At 45.9% G+C, this 16,047-nt stretch overlaps 1 protein-coding gene across 1 annotated transcript in view; it reads right to left on the bottom strand.

The window, feature by feature from the left end:
* Positions 1-12,475, bottom strand: part of THRAP3 (thyroid hormone receptor associated protein 3) — a 22,225-nt gene extending 9,750 nt beyond the window's left edge. The window contains exons 1-5 of the mRNA XM_031063018.1: positions 12,442-12,475; positions 11,831-11,889; positions 7,733-7,815; positions 4,091-4,251; positions 43-776 (exon numbers count right to left, since the gene is read on the bottom strand). Coding sequence (XP_030918878.1) covers positions 43-776; positions 4,091-4,227 — 871 coding nt within the window. The 5' untranslated portion in view covers positions 4,228-4,251; positions 7,733-7,815; positions 11,831-11,889; positions 12,442-12,475. The remainder of the gene's footprint in view (positions 1-42; positions 777-4,090; positions 4,252-7,732; positions 7,816-11,830; positions 11,890-12,441) is intronic.
* Positions 12,476-16,047: the final 3,572 nt, after the last annotated feature.

Raw genomic sequence — 16,047 nt, forward strand, 5'->3', positions numbered from 1 at the left:
GCTCGAAGGGGCTCTGGTGGGAGCCCCCCTGGAAGGAGGTGGAGCCGCTCTGGGCGGCAGAGCCCATCGGGGACGGGCTGGAGCGCGGCGGGCTCGGCTTCTGCACGGGGCTGGGCCGGGGTGAGCGCCGCCGCACCACGACCGACTGCAGCGGGCTCTTGAGGGCAGGGCTGCGCTCCCGGGGGCTCAGCTCCGACACCGACCCTCTGGACGTGGAGCCCGTGCCATAGCTGCTGACATCTTGCCACGCTTTTGATCCCTCGGATGCCTTGGCATCTTGAGCCCCAGCTCCTGAAAACTGCTGCTCCTTAGACTCGTCTCCTTGGTTATCTCCCGCAGCCTGGGATGCCCGGGCATCCTTGGAGGATGATTTCTTCTCCTTTCCAGATTTACGCTTGGAAGACTCAACCCGACTATGATTCGAGGACGAGCGGGAAGAGGAAGACCTCCTTGAGCGGTCGGAAGATGATTTATCAGAATTCCTGGAATGGCTCCTGGACCTTGGGGAAGGAGATCTCCTCTTGGGCGAGCGGGAGCGCGACCTCCCCCTGCGAGGGCTGTAGGCCTGGCGGTAGTTTTGCCAGTTGGATCTGTAATTCCCGTATCCTCCTCGGTTGTACTGGCCCCAGGGATAAAACCCTCGGTTTCGGCCACGGAAATAATACGGTCTCCGGTATCCTCTGTTATGGCCTCTGAAATCACGGTTCTGATACACTCGTGGGTGGTTCCTTTCTCTGTTGTGAGATGGAGAATAGGATCTTGAACGAGACCTAGAACTGATAAAAAAAAGAATTACACAAATATTTTTATGTTATAGTTTCTTTTCATAATTTATTTTTGGAGTTTATTCTCCTGCCACAACTTTTTATTTGAAGACATATTTTTAAAAGACTTTGAAAAACTCATTTCTAAGCTTTTAAAAGAAAATCCTTTGGTTTACCCTTATCAGATTGAGGTATTACACTTTGCCGTGAACAAATTGCAGTGGAAATAACTTGTACCTGTGATACTGTCAAGTATTTGATCTCAGGATCATTGCAGACACCATGATAAGCACACTTTGCTCTCTATTTTGCTGGGATGAAAACGGCTGCTATCCAGCTTCAAAAAAAGTGACAGATCTCAAGCATCCAGCCCTTAACAGCTCAAGGTCATGGTTATACCTCACCCACAAAGAAGTATATTTTACACAAATCATGCTACTGTTATTGCAACAGACCCCAAATCTCCCTCTCTTGTCCCAGCTTCAGACACACTTTAAAATTTTGATAATCCAGATGAAACCTCACTTCTTTTTCAGGCAAATTCAATAAATGGCTACACCCCAACAGCAGCGGGGCAGCAGTGGGGCAAAGGGCACGCTGCCCTGTAGGTTTAAGCTCCCAAAGGTGCATCCTACTGCACCATCCTGTGACTCCACTGCTCCATCCCATGGCAGCATGGCACCATCCCATGGCACCATCCTGTGGTTCCATACTATGGCACCATGGCAGCATCCCATGGCAGCATGGCACCATCCCGTGGCACCATCCTGTGGTTCCATACTATGGCACCATCCCATGGCACCATGGCTCCATCCCGTGGCACCATCCCATGGCACCATGGCACAATCCCATGGCAACATCCTGTGGTTCCATACTATGGCGCCATCCCATGGCACCATGGCACCATCCCATGGCACCATCCTGTGGTTCCATCCCATAGCACCATCCCATGGCACCATGGCTCCATCCCATGGCCCCATCCCATGGCTCAATCCCGTGGCTCCATCTCATGGAGTTCCTGGGCAGGGACAGCTCTGGGACACCTCTGCCAGGCGCCACCAGGTGCCGCTGTGGACGTCCCTGCCTGCATCCACAGAACCCGAATCCTGGAAAAATGCAGATTCCAGTGACTAACTGTCCCAGCAGCTTCTCCCATTAAATTGCTGTGGTTGTGTAACTGTTTAAAGGTCCCGTTGTAGCTCAGATGCCAGAGCTACAGGAAGGACTGGCCAAACTAGGAAGTTGAAATAGAAAAAATATTTTTTCCAAATGGAATTTTAGTAAATAACATTCATTGGAACAGTTTCCACAGCCCTTTCTTGCACTCCACAGCCCGTTCTGGCTCTGACAGACATGTTGGTCATACTCCAATGGACATGAACTTCCTCACACAGATCTCAGGGCTGCTCCTCACCTCTCACATCCCAAACCCCCAGAACCAAGGGAGAAAAACCTGCTGTTGGAATTCCTACACAGTTAGCATACGTGTGCAGTCAGAGATGAACTTTAGTTCTATTTTCATTTCTTCCTCCTACCAAACAGGTCACAGTTTAGCAGGAAACTCTTATTCATACTCCAATCACTGCTAACAAACAGCTTAATGACCATTTGGACAGATTTTTCCATCCTTCAAACAAGCAAAAAACTTATCTGAGGCACTTCTTCATTCAAACAACAGAAGCCAGAAGGAAAAGCAGAGGCAGGAGGCAAGGACCAGTTATAAGAAGCTCTAGTCCAAGGCATGAGGAACAGAGACGCTCAATTTTCAGACAACTGCTGCATCTGTGATCAATTATCAACAAGGACCTGTCGCACGACGCTTCCAAAATCTGCTCTAGTGATTTAGAGAGGCTGCAGCAGGAAGATTTCACTCCAAAAGTTGCAGACTATTTACCAGAAATCTTTTTGGAAAAATACAGTAAAAGTTATGCAGTAAAGAAACACCAGAAGTGATAATTCCCCCAACTCTGCCAGCGCCCAGAACTGTAGGCACTGCACTGCTCCAGGGCTAAAACCCCAGCATTTACAAGAAGTGAGAAATAAAGTCATAAAGAAAGCAGAAGATATTAGGCAGACTCCAACCCAGCAGTGTAACTTAGGAGAAACAGTAAACCTACCAAAAGAAGAATAAAACAATTTGTGGTGCATCCTCAAGTACACAGCAATGGCCTTTTATGCTGAGATCCCACCAGACCTACCTTGGAGCACATCCCAAGGCCAGGCAGAGGGGCTGGGCTGGGCTGACCCCCTCCATTCAGACTCCTTTTTTTTTTTTTTTAAAAAAAGGAATTATTTATAAAGCAGAAGTAGCTTCAGCAGCAGCACAGAGGAAACAATCATGCCTGCACAGGGTGCCTTTTTCTCAACTGCCAAAGCTCCTTCACAGCTAGGAGATATTCCCAAATGAGCAAGGATCTTCCAGCATTCCAGCTTCCTTCTGCAAAGGGCTCGGTTAGACTCCAGTCTCCGCCTCTAATTTAGTTTTGTCATGTCCTTCTTTCTCCAACTGTACATTCATCAGAGCTTCTGTACTTTTAAAATCTCTAACTGGTAACACTTGCATGTGTTCACAGCCCAGAGGATTTTCAGAATACGTGTTATTCATATGAGTGAAAAGGCAGGAGAACACCATTACACCCCCTCCAACTGGAATGGCTTTGCCAGATGCAGAATGCTTAGCCAAAAGAAAAGGAAAAAAACAACATCCAGGGAAGACACAAGGCTGTAACTGGCCTGCTCAGAAGCAATTCAGGGAGACAGGAACAACTATTACACATATTAATCATTTCTTAAAATTAAATGCAGCAAAAATTATTTTTTATTCACTTTATCCCTCCAGGAGGATCTTCCCAGTTACCTGGCTCCTGCAAGCTAAGGGGAGGAGCAAGGGAAGAATTGGAAGGAAGAGGAAGAATATTATCAGGAATATATCAAGAATTGTCCCCATCTTTCACAGCAGTGTCTAAAATGGATACTAAAATTGCTTTAATTCCCTTCTCAGGAGGGGAAAAGCACACAATGACATCTACAAAAACCCCTCAAGTCTGGGGTTACATTAAAGCCTCCTGAAAAAAACTAAAGTCTCAAAAGAAAGATCTTGACAGTGCTGACGAGCATCTTACTCTCCTAATTTATTTATTTATTCACAATTTATTCTCCTAAGTGACTGAAACACCCAAACAGCACAAGTTGGCAGGAAGCAGCCTAACACACGGGACATTATCTGTCCTGGGATCTAATCAAAGTCTTTCTCTGGAAAGGAGCTAAGTGACAAACCACTTGCAAGGGAGGAAAAGCCCTGTCCCACCCTCTGGCTGCACACTCACCTCAGTCTGCGTTTCCTGGAGCGTGAGATGGAGCGGGACCGGGAGCGGGATTTGGAGAAGGAACGGGAGCGCGACCTCGAGCCAGACCTCGAGCGGGAGGAACGCGAGCCAGACTTGGATTTGTTCGTTTTAGACATCTCTGCAGGCACCTGTCAGTGCACCTGAGGGAAACAGGGACATACAAGTATTTGAGAAATGAAGCATGTGGTTGATAGGAGAGGACAGGCAGCACCTGGCAGGCTGACAGACTCCAGGGACGTGGAGCTTGATAAGGCTGGAAATAGGAATGTTTGAAGTGCCTGCTAGGAACAGATGAATGGTGCTGGGCTCAGAATAGAAGGTTTATTTCAGTCTAAAGAGGAAAACTGCAAAAAGAATAAAAGGCTCTAAACCCAGAGTAATCACAAATGAGAGTGTGATAGTTGAAAGCACCAAGTTAATGCAAACCTGGGAAGAGGAAGGGCCACGGTGCTGGCTGAGGTAAGGACACCTCTAGAGGCAAACTAGCCCATGGAAGTGAAAATTCCATGTAATTGCAGCCACATCCCTGTCTGTGCAGCCAGCTGCCACTGCTTTAAAGGACAGGGAAGAAATAAAAAGCTTACCATCAAAAAACCCACCCCGTAAACTTTTATCTAAACTTTCAGAGGCAATCAAAAAAGAGTTGATACTCCAAGACACAGGAATGTGACCCTATTTGCACAGCTCTGCTCAGGCTCAGTCCTGTCCTCTCTGCTTGTGCAGTTCCTGCAGTTGCTGTGATCAGTCACCAGTGTGGATCACCCAGCCAGGAGTTCTGTTGCAGCCAAAATAAATCAGATGTCCTTCCAAATATTCAGAGACAGAAGAGATTACACTGTAGCACTAAATGACTCAAAATAGCTGGAATTATGAATCACCTGGGCTATTTTCAGGCATGCATCCAGGTAAAGGTTAGAAAGTCCCTTAGAAGATGATTCAGGGAATAGTCTGACCACACAAATCTTTCAGTTACACCCTCCCTGATCTGTTCTCCTTTACCAACGAGCAAAATTTGCATTGATTGCATATTCAATAAGTTATCAACAAACTTTCCACCTAAAATGACTAATGAAAAAGAGCCAGAAATAAAAAGGACCTATGTTAGCACAAACTTCATCTTTTTTTTTACCCACTGTTTAAAAATAGAGACATTCAGGTACATAAACACAACTGATCAAGTGTGGCTGCTGCTGTTATACCCATTTTAAGGAAATTCCAGAGGACTGACTTGCAATGCCTCCACTTCCAGAGGCTATCCAAAATTACATATATGGTTACTAAAGGCTTCAACTTCTGCCAGGGCACTTCTAGAAAAAACACCATGCCTGGGACAGGAGCAGCTGCTGGGAGAGTGGATGGTGGTTCATCACCAGAGCTGGGACTTTCTAGAAATGGGAAGTTGGCTTTTATTTTAAAAAATCATGTTACAAGCTCCTGTTCTTCCCTTTAACTATACTAAAGATGTTAGATCAATTTAACTGAAGTATCTGAATATATGCCACATCAGAAAGCATGCAGGAAAAATCATAAAATTGATGTTCCTGTTCTGTTAGGAAACAATAGATGTTGTTTTATTCCTTGTTGCCCCAGGGATGAAAATCAAAAGATACTGCCACTGAGAACCAGAGTTTGTTCTTGTGCTTGGTGATTTTTCAGAGAAAAAAATTATCCTTTCACACATGCTAAGTATTTCCTTTTAATTCACTGAATATGTCTGTTGAACCACTTCCTGCAACACTTCCTACTCTGTTGCTCACAACATTCCAACGCTGAGCATTGGAAACCAAAACATGGAAGAGAAGAAAGAAATGGTAACAGGAACTACTGCAAGATACAGAAGATGTGGCACCAACTCTCAGGAAATCCCAAGAAGACCCCAAAATAGATTTTTAAGTTACCACTTTGATCTGCTTAATAGTTTTTGCCTTCCACTTTGATCTACAGCACTTCCCAGCCAAACCACCCTGGTGTGTGCAACGTGTGCCAAACGCTCACGTCCTGGATTCTTTATCTCTGCCAACATTTTAAAGTTGATTCATTCCTAACATATGAAGTAACTTCTACTAGGATAGAAACAGAGTTGCTATGCTCCATCAGCACTTAAAAGGTTAAACAAAGAGTCACTCAGCTCCCCTGAGCTAACTACAGTTGTAAACTTACTGTGATACACATTTCGTTTTAAGAATGACTGACTCAGATAAAATATGTTCAGCAAAATACCCTGCTCTGAAAGCATCTGTTCTTATAAAAAAGATTTTATATTTTTTAAATAAAGAGGTGCCTGTAAGTGAAGCAAAGACAAACTCTGAGAACAGCAGTGGCTGCTGACCTCCCATTCCTATTTTTCCCCTGCCCACAGAGCTCCTGGAGATGCTGTGTCTGGCCCTGAGCAGGGACTGCAAGCAAAAGCATTTGCACAGTGCTATGGGGACTCATCCTTAATCTGCCCTGCCAGAGTCCCACCTCCTTCCTACAGCTACAGAACCCCCCAACAGCAGCTGGGAAGGGACAAGGCTGATGCTGCTGCCTGCTGCAGATCTCCTCTCCCAGCAGGCAAGCGTGGCTACACTCATCTGGAAGGCATGTCCTGCTGGAAGCACTGCCAGGGATTTTCAACTTTTGGTTTGTTTCCTCTGCAGGCACAGTTCTAAGCTGTCCAGCAGATCCTCCCAAGGAGTGTAGTCTCCCATCCAAAAACATCCTGGTTTTGGATGTCATCTGTGTGCTGAGTTTAGCAGCCGTGGTAAGGCACCACCCCCTGGGAAACAGAACCTGACAGCTTGTTCATCTGTCATAAAACCACACTGCACAGAGCAAACTTTGCTTTCTCCATTCCCAAACCCTCAGGGCAATCCAGCAGACCACTGATGGAAACAATAGAGGAGCAAATGCTCCCACTAAAGCACCACGATGGACTTTGCCCAGAAGGCAAACTATTGTCAGGAAACAGTGGCAGCAAAGTTAATGTTTTACCTCCTGACAGAGCCCAAAAGAGAGGCACAACTCTGCTCCACTCTCCAGCAATGAAAAAAGATCACCACTGAGAGTCTCTCACAGCTGGGCTCTTCCATGAGCTTCCACAGCTTTGGAATTTAAATGTTCACAATAGTTAAGGAAAACTTTTAAGGCCACTGACTGAAATCACTGCAATGCTCAAGCAAAGAACAAAGCTGGAGGAGGGCACATGGCACAATATGGGATTTAACACTTAGATCAGTGGGACATTTAATAATCTGGCCAGTTATGGTATATGGGGGAAGCAGTGCTCTTCTCCCAAAAATCACCAGGGTGTAAATCCAAAGATGAATCAATATAGCATTAAAAAACCAAAAATAGGTACTACTTCTTCCAGGACATCCAGGATGTTTTCACCAAATTGTTCTACTTTACCCTTATATTTTGCAGTTGCTTGGGAAGACAAGTCCAAACATTCCAAGACACAAGGCTGATTTTTTTCTTCTAAACCTGCTCCATATTTTTTGCACAACAACAATGAAAGCAGAATTTTACCATCAGTCTAAATTGTAGCATGCCCAGAAGAGAAGAGATATAAGAAGTCTATTACAAATCCCAAGACAGGCAGTTTTACCTCTTGTGAAAATTTTTATTTGCTGTGCCTACCTGCTTGAGCAGGCTCACACCTTGCACCCTTCTGTCAGATTTCACCGTCTCAGCTTTGTCAATTATGAAATCAGGAAGAAAACCTGAAATGAGAAGAAAGTACACCTTTGTACATGCATTGCTGTGCTGCCACCAGAGGTGAACTGGCTGCCCTAAGCTCCTGCTGCACCCAAAAGGTCCATCAGATCCCCAGTGTTTCAGGGAACACACACACCACAGCTGACCAGGAATTTTTTCATGGACTTTTATGGAAAATGTAGGTTTCAAAATGATCGTTCATGCTTTCAAAATTTTAAGTCTTCTTCCTTCCTTGCTCCACCTCCCCTGTCCCATCCCACCTGCTGTGACACACATCTGTCAGTGCACCTGTACAGCCGTGCTGGAGTCATTTCTCTCAGCCCATTTGAATGGTCTTACTGGGCTCAGGACTAAGGATTTTCCCATATTGTTAAAGGAATCCACAAGCCAACAGAACCAATTCTTTTCCTGACAATTCATCCATCAGCATATCGTCGTCATCCAAGGGAGCCACCAGTCCACTGGGAGCTTTTCTGACAGGTCTACAGTTACATTTCAGAATCCTTCCATGCACTGCTGGAGGGGTGGAGGTTTTAGAAGAGAAAACAACAGTAAACACAACCTCAGAAATTACTCCATGTTATTAAACCTCTGAGCTAACAGCAAGAATGTCACTTTGTGTTCAGCCATAAAATAGACTTGTTTAAAGGTATTAATTTCTTGTCCTTACTTCACTGAAAAAGCACAGTTTTCAAGTAGCCTTGAAACCTTTCTCTGAACTGGTGATTAAGTCCTGTTCTCACCCAAGAGGAAAGGAGGTGTTACAAAGTTTAGTGATTTTTAAATCCTGCTTACCAATCTTGGGAAAAAAACACAAAGAACAACACACCAGAGACCTTTTTATTATTTTTACTGTTGTCTTGTCCATTAGTCTAAATGTCCACAAAAAGAAATCCCAGCTTATATCATACAAACATCTTTGACTTCCAGCCTTTCTCAGTGGCAGAAAGAGTTTGCCATACTCATTATTTCTTGCTTTGTGACCCTTGGGCTCTGGGGGTTTTTTGCCTATTTCCCAAACATCACTGTTACCACCACAATCCCACATACAGAGGTGTCATCCAGAGCAAAACCTGGATTCTCCTTTGGAGAAAAATACTATTCTTGTGTTTAGAACACTACTACAGAAAAAGTGACCAAGTCAAGACACAACAGGCAGGAGTAGCAAACCTTTCTTCCAGATAGTGAAAGGAAATTGAGAAACGTGCTCAACGCTCTCTGCTGAAGTGGAAATCATAGTCCAGGAGTTTCTTATTCCAGAACACTGTAAAGAACATTTCCATGTGCCAAGTCATGGGTCAAATTAAAAACATTGCTGGTTGTCAAAAAGCCTTTTTCCAGGAATCTGTTCCCTGCTTCCAACTGGCCTGTGTTACTTTGTGACTCTTTCCATCCTCCACTCCTTTGTTCGAGGTCTTTCAGGCAGCAGGAGTTGGGATTTCAGCCCTTCCCCAGCTGCTGCAGAGCAGCCCTGCCCAGAGCAGCCAGCTGGCACATTCCAGCTGAGCCCACTCCATCCCCAGGTGTCAGCAAGGATGCTGCACCACAGCTGGCCAGCTTGGAGAGGGAAATGCAGCATGCACCTCCCTGCCAAGGCAGCTGTTTGTGTTCATATCTGAGCATAAACCCCAAAACACCTGGAAACAAGTGACATGGCTCGTGCACATGCCTCAGACACAAGCACAGTGTGGTGAAATTCATTACAGTGGTTTCCGTTTATCACACGGTGTTTGCAAACACTCAGCTCATAAATATTAAATGTTTTGTAAAAGCATTTGCAACAAGCTCTCTGGAAGTGCTGTAGGAAAACAAAAATTTGCTTTTTACTGGCCAGCATTTGAGTGAAGCTGTTGTGATTTATTTTGCTGTGAGGCCCAAAGCAAATGAGGTGGCACCTCATTAGAGAGCACATTTCTGCCCGAGCCTCTTGGCATCCATTTGGTGTCACCAGCACAGACATTCAGCTCAGGAGGAACAGCTGAACTGCTCCTTCATTTGCTCAACACCCCTCATTATCAGGAAAGAAAAAAAAAAGTAATTCTCCTTCTGCCAGCTCTACAATTCCTAATCCCAAGCCCCAAAACCCAAACAAGATTAGTTCATTCTGAAAAAACTAATAATCCCACAAAATACCTTACAAAGTGCGCTCTGTATAATGAGGCAACAACAATCACTGCAAAAATAAGCTTATAAAGAGTTGCAGCTCTCTCCATGTCCCTGAAATGCAGCAGCAAGTGCAGAGAGCAGGCTCATCTTTGTTAGCTCAGAACCCAACTCTTAAGACCTCACTTTCTACTGGATTCTTCCTTTTCAAGCTAATTTTTGGTGCAAGATGCCTTAAGTATGTTCTTGATATCAATGGAAACCTTGAGGGGAAGGATAGAACCACCTGCACAGTTCCTACAGCCAGCCAGGGAGGAGCAAATTAAAATGTTAATTCTAATCAAATTTCATTGAGGGAACAAAAAGCAGAATGATTTCTCTTCCCAGATCCAATACCAGTATGTTTTCAGAAGATTTATGACACACATTAACCAAAGCTACAACTACATCTACCAACCTCCTCAGCAAAAAAATGTCCCAGACAACACTGCTAAAAAAAATTTACCAAAAACCTAACCACAAAACAGTGTTCTACTCTAACATGAGCTAAACATCCAAAATTATTCTGCCACAGCAAGAGAAACACAAATTTGTCAGCAGCAGTTTCAATTTCTCTCTAGTCTATGTGCTTTCAAAATTGAGATCTTCCTTCAAGCACATTTGGGTTTTCACACCATTAAACAAATCCCTAAAGAAGTTTAACCCTGAGCTCCAGCCCTGGGTTCAGATAATTAGAAGCAGTTTCTATGGAATGGTTGGAAGAGTATTTACAGGTTCTTGTGGAAAGAACTGATTCTGCAGACTGTAGTGCTGAACAATCCCTTTCCAATTAATTTGACCAGCTACAAACCCCGATCAGTGACTTTCTGAAACTGGCTATTTGAGAGACACTATTTTACAAATGTTTGAGCTTAAAAAGTCATGTGTTGTTATTCAGACAGTTTAGTGACAGGGAGCTCAAGGAAACAATCCAAGAAAAAGCTGATTAGAAATCTGAGTGCTTTTGTTACAGAAGTTGGGCGGCTGGAATTTCTGTTAAGCACAGAAGAAAACATCCATAATTTTTTAAAAAAGGGAAAAACCTATTTCACCAGCTTTTTCCCTCCAAATTTACACAGCTTGGGAAGAGCAGAAAGATCAAGTCTTTCCCCAAATTGATGGCTTCCTCACAGCACAGCCCTGCTGTTCTGAGCAGCCTTGGATGCTGGGGGACTGGAAATCCATGTCTGGAGTTCTGCAACCCTCACAAGAAGCAAGAAATGATTCAATTTACTCCCCTTAAGAAAACTATTCACAAATTAGTTAACTGAAAGAATTCAAACTCGTGTGTGAGTTCTCATCAAAAGGAGGATGAACTGCACCCTCCAGGACATTTCCATCCTCTCAGGTGTCTGCCAGCTGGAGCCCAGCAGGCGCCACGCACGCTTAAAAACGTGGAAGTTCTGCTTCCAAATAAACAGCAAGTAACAGCAAAACTGTTTGATTGGGGGCTCTTTGGAATTTCTTCTGCAACACACAGTATAGTTACAGCCAAAAAATCTCCTGAGGAGTTACAACTCTCCACACATTTAACCTATGAAAATACAAACTCCAGAAAATGTCATTTATAAGCTGAAAAGAGCAAAACTACTCATATATTCTCAAGCCAGCACTTCATTTATCTCTACCTTAATGGGAATCCCACCACCTCAGGGATTTCCATGACCTGGTATAACATTTAAAGTTCTTTATTTATTTTTTTTTAATTGTGGCATTATTGTAAGGACAATGCACCAGACCAGGCCATTCCTACACTCTGACAGACTTCAAAACAGAGAGAAATGCCTGTCCACAGGAATCCTGTACATAAGGAATAAATTTATTTGAACAATGATGTGAATACTTATTTGAACAATTTTCCATGCTGTGTTCACGTACCTTGTATAAGTCTCCCATCAAATCTGCTTCTAAACACTGCTTCTTTAGAAGCGATTGACCTGAGTAAAAAAAGGAAAATCAAATTTAAGCCAAACCAGACACTGGCAAATCCTTTTATTTTAGCAGCACAGGAAAGGATTCTGATTGCAGCCATTCATCCCAGCATCGTTTCCCAGTAAAAAAAGGCCACCAAAATAACCTCATCTGATCAGACAGTGCATACACAGGTCTTAACTCGGGAAACCAACCTCACCCACAGCCCCACAGGACCAATTACTGTAATTATTTCAGGTGTAAATTACAATGTACACCATGCCACCTGGTATCACATGTCCAGCCCCGTGTTAAGGCACAGGTTAGTTAACATCATTAATGATGAGCCTCAGTCCCTGGAGGACTGAATTCCAGCCTGACACCCCACAGCCCCATCACCTTCAGTGCTCCCAGAGCAGCCACTCCTGGGGGGCTCCTTGCCCCGCTTTCCTCTGCTGCTTTCACTCAGCCAAAGGCAGGAGTGACCCCAGGCAGCAGCAGGAGCAGTGCCCAGCCCAGCCAGCTCCTCACCCTGCGGTCCCAGCAGGGGCTCTCTGGGGTTTGCACACCCACCTTACCCTGTAAATCATGGCAGGCTAAAAATGGCCGGGTGACGACTGTGGAGGTGAAATTGTGAGCAGGGCACTTGCTCTGGGATCACTGGAGCTGTGAGCAGGGCTGTGCACAGGCCACACTCTCGCACACCAGAGAGGCACAAGCTGTGCTCAGGCATGACCAGAGCAAGGGCACGGACAGAAAACCCCTCCTTGGGTGGGAAACAACCCCCAGAGCAGCCAGCTGCCATCTCTGTGTGCCATTAGCTTCACTTTTTTTTTTTTAAGGCCCGGCAGCTTCCGGTTACCATGGAGTGAGGCAGCGCAAACACCATTCCCAGCTGGCATGAAATGTGATCCCGTGATTTCACTATTCATAGCTCTGACATGATAAAGCTAAATTAAGCAGGAACTCTTCACTTCTCCAAGCTCCCAGCAGTGACTCCCTCAATGCTCAGGCTCTCCTAACACAGTTTCTCTGTGAGGAGGGGAAGGATGTTTCCTTTAGGGTAGGAGACTCCAGACCCACACACCCAGCTTGTCATCTGGAAACAAAATGGCACCAGCTCCTTCCCAGGCACGATCTGTCCTGGCACCAGCAGGAACAAAGACCTGATGAGCTGCTGGGGCCAAATTTAACAACTTCCTCATCTTGGGACTCACTATAGAATCCCACAGAGCAGTTTCAGCCTTGTTCCCAGGCCTGTCCAGTATGGGCACCACTGTGTCCAGGAACAGGGGCAGCTCAAGGGGCACTGGCACAGCCCAGCTGTCACACAGCCTGGCACCATCAAGCTCCCCAGGGAGCCAGAACAGCTTCTGTAACTGCCACCACCACTCCTTTCTCTTCCAATGTCCATGGCCTGAACTATGTGGCTAAAATATCCTGAAACTCCTGCCTCACCAAAGAACTCCCTGTACCGTCATAATTCTGAGGAAACCACACAACCCAAACCCCACATCCCTGCCCTGGCACGTGCAGCCATTAAACACAGCTCAGGATACTGTAAACTTTTCCAGAAATGGAGAAAAAGTTCAAGGGCTCTGTGGCTGCTCAAACAATTAAGGAGTTCCAACACGACACACTGTCCTTTCACAAAGACAAAGCCAAGTGAGCTGAAAAATACTCAAACTTCTGCAAAACCGCTCCATTCCTCCAGGGATACAACTAGGGAACATCATGGCCTTACAATGAAAAGCATCCTCAGGCTTATCCAGCCCAGCTCAGCACTCCCTAGGCCTCCCAAAGGAGCATTTCTTTGACAACAGAGAAAGTGGGAACAGGTAAACTAAATTTAGACCTGCTGATGTGCATGGATTGTTACTTACTCTATGTGTTGGTGTTTTATAACCATAACATTTTTGTCTTCTAATAGCAATGCCAGAAAGTGTTCACCAGCTTTCCTGCACCTCACTGTGAGCCCACATGCCTGGCCTGCCCCAAATAACTATTTTCTTTAATACTTTACACACTTCCTGACTTAAATGAGCTGGAGAAAGCAGCAGACAGCTAAATTATATTATCATAACCCCATCAGCAGAATATCCATTTTATTTACAATACACACGACAAAGCTTTACTTCCATGAAAAAGAAATGGAAGTGAAGGTCAGGGCACATGGCTGGTCCAAACCCCAGTGTCCAGGGAAGCCTCTTCCCAGACAGCATTGTTGAGGCACTGACAGCAGAACTGTCTTCCAGAGACACACAACTCACAGAGAGGCAGGGAATTAGGAAGGATGGAAAACAGCAGGAAGTCAGCAGGGTATAACTCAGCAGAGACACGGGCAGACAAAGAACAGGGGCAGGGATCCATGGCTGCTCCACCTGCTGCTGCCAACAAGTCTGGGTGAACACATGGCTGCAGCCAGAGCACCACTGCTCCTTACAGCACCTTGGGAAGGCACCTCCTTCCCAGGGCCAGGTCATCTCTTCACAAATTCATTTTAGTTGGCAAAGACCTCCAAGATCATCAAGTCCAGCCTGTGACTTGTCACCCAGCCCAGAGCACTGAGCGCCACATCCAGGTTTCCATGGACACTTCCAGGGATGGGGAATCCAAACATCCCTGGGCAGCCCCTCCCTCCCAATGCCTGACCACCCTTTGCAGTAACCTGATAGGTAAAAGATTTCCTTTCTGGATCTCTGGACAAAAAGGATGTGAAAATGAGGTAAGGGGCAGCAAGGCCTCGGCTGCCCTGCACCTCCCTCATCCCACAGACAGGACCCCATGGGGAGGGGAAGGGTTCAAACCCCAGAACTCTGTAACCCCCTGTGACCAGACAGCATCATTTCCAAATCACTCATGTGGAGCAGACACCAAGGCCCATCCACTGGAGCACTGCCTCAGGAGCAGCATTCCCAGCTTTCAGCTGCCTAAGGACATTGGAGGAAAGGGTTCAAATCAAGTTCTTTCTTGCCCTCCCTGTTCCTGCTCATCTGCTGTGAGATTGTGCAACCCATCAGAAAGGTCACAAAGCCAGCCATTTCCTCACTCCCCGCTGAACTTCCAGAGCAGGACACAGAGCAACCACAGAAAACTCCAGGAGAAGACACTGCTGTATCCTAGCACTTGCTTTCCTGTGCCTACACTGACTCTTTCAGGAACCTAGGAGGAAAAGCTTTGAAACACCTTTTGAATGAGCAGAGCCAAGGCTGTGACACCCAATCCCTGCGAGCTGCTCTCCCAGCCCAGCACCCACCAAGGGCACAGGAAAGCCCACCCAGAATGTCACACACCATCAGCACTGACACAGCATCTGCCCTCACTCCCCATGAGAGGGAATTCCCAGGAGTCCTTCCAGAGAAGAACTGGACGATTTAATTGTGCTGTCAGGAAAAGCAGCCTGAAAACGTCCATTTGCTGATGTGACCCTGTTGCTGCAGCAATAAGGGCTCTTCTCTTCCACCACCAGCTACAAGACAACCCAGACCACCTTCCAAATGGTTTCACACTGTTCATTTCAAGCAGCAAATCTGTTCTTGTGCCACAGCACCTAGCACATCACTGTACACACAAAAATCAAGGAGTCCCCCACCTCTGACAGGTCCTGAGTGGATGGTGTTACATACACCACACACACACGAGTTCACCTGCTCCTCCCAAGGCAGGGCACAGGGAATGGCTTCACACTGAAAGTGGGTTTGGATTGAAGAGTAGAGAGAAATTCCTCCCTGTGAGCGTGGTGAGGCTCTGGCACAGGTCACCCAGGATCCCTGGAAGTGTCCAGGCTGGGATAGGGGAAGGTGTCCCTGCACATGGCAGGGGGTGGGATGGGATGAGCTTTATGGCCCATTCCAACCCAAACCACGCCATGATCTGGTGATTCTATGGAGCACTGCTGACTCCAGACTTGCCATGTCACTTTCCACACAAAAACCCTGAACCCCGTCCAGGAGAAAAATACAGTGACAATCCCCTTGGCCATGCTTTGAAATGCATTTTTAGAAACCTCAGCCACATTCATTTCCCCAAAACAACACAAACTACCAGAAAAACCCTTTATCAGTGCATGGAAAACGAAGACTCGGGCTTCAACACGTGTGTCTGAGCCACTGCAACGCCTCTTCTGCCACATCGCCTGAAGTTCAGCCAAACTTCCCGAGCAAGCAGGACGCAAAGCAGGCAGC

This window comes from Geospiza fortis, unplaced genomic scaffold (assembly GCF_000277835.1).
Source record: "Geospiza fortis unplaced genomic scaffold, GeoFor_1.0 scaffold289, whole genome shotgun sequence".
NCBI classification, from domain to species: domain Eukaryota; kingdom Metazoa; phylum Chordata; class Aves; order Passeriformes; family Thraupidae; genus Geospiza; species Geospiza fortis.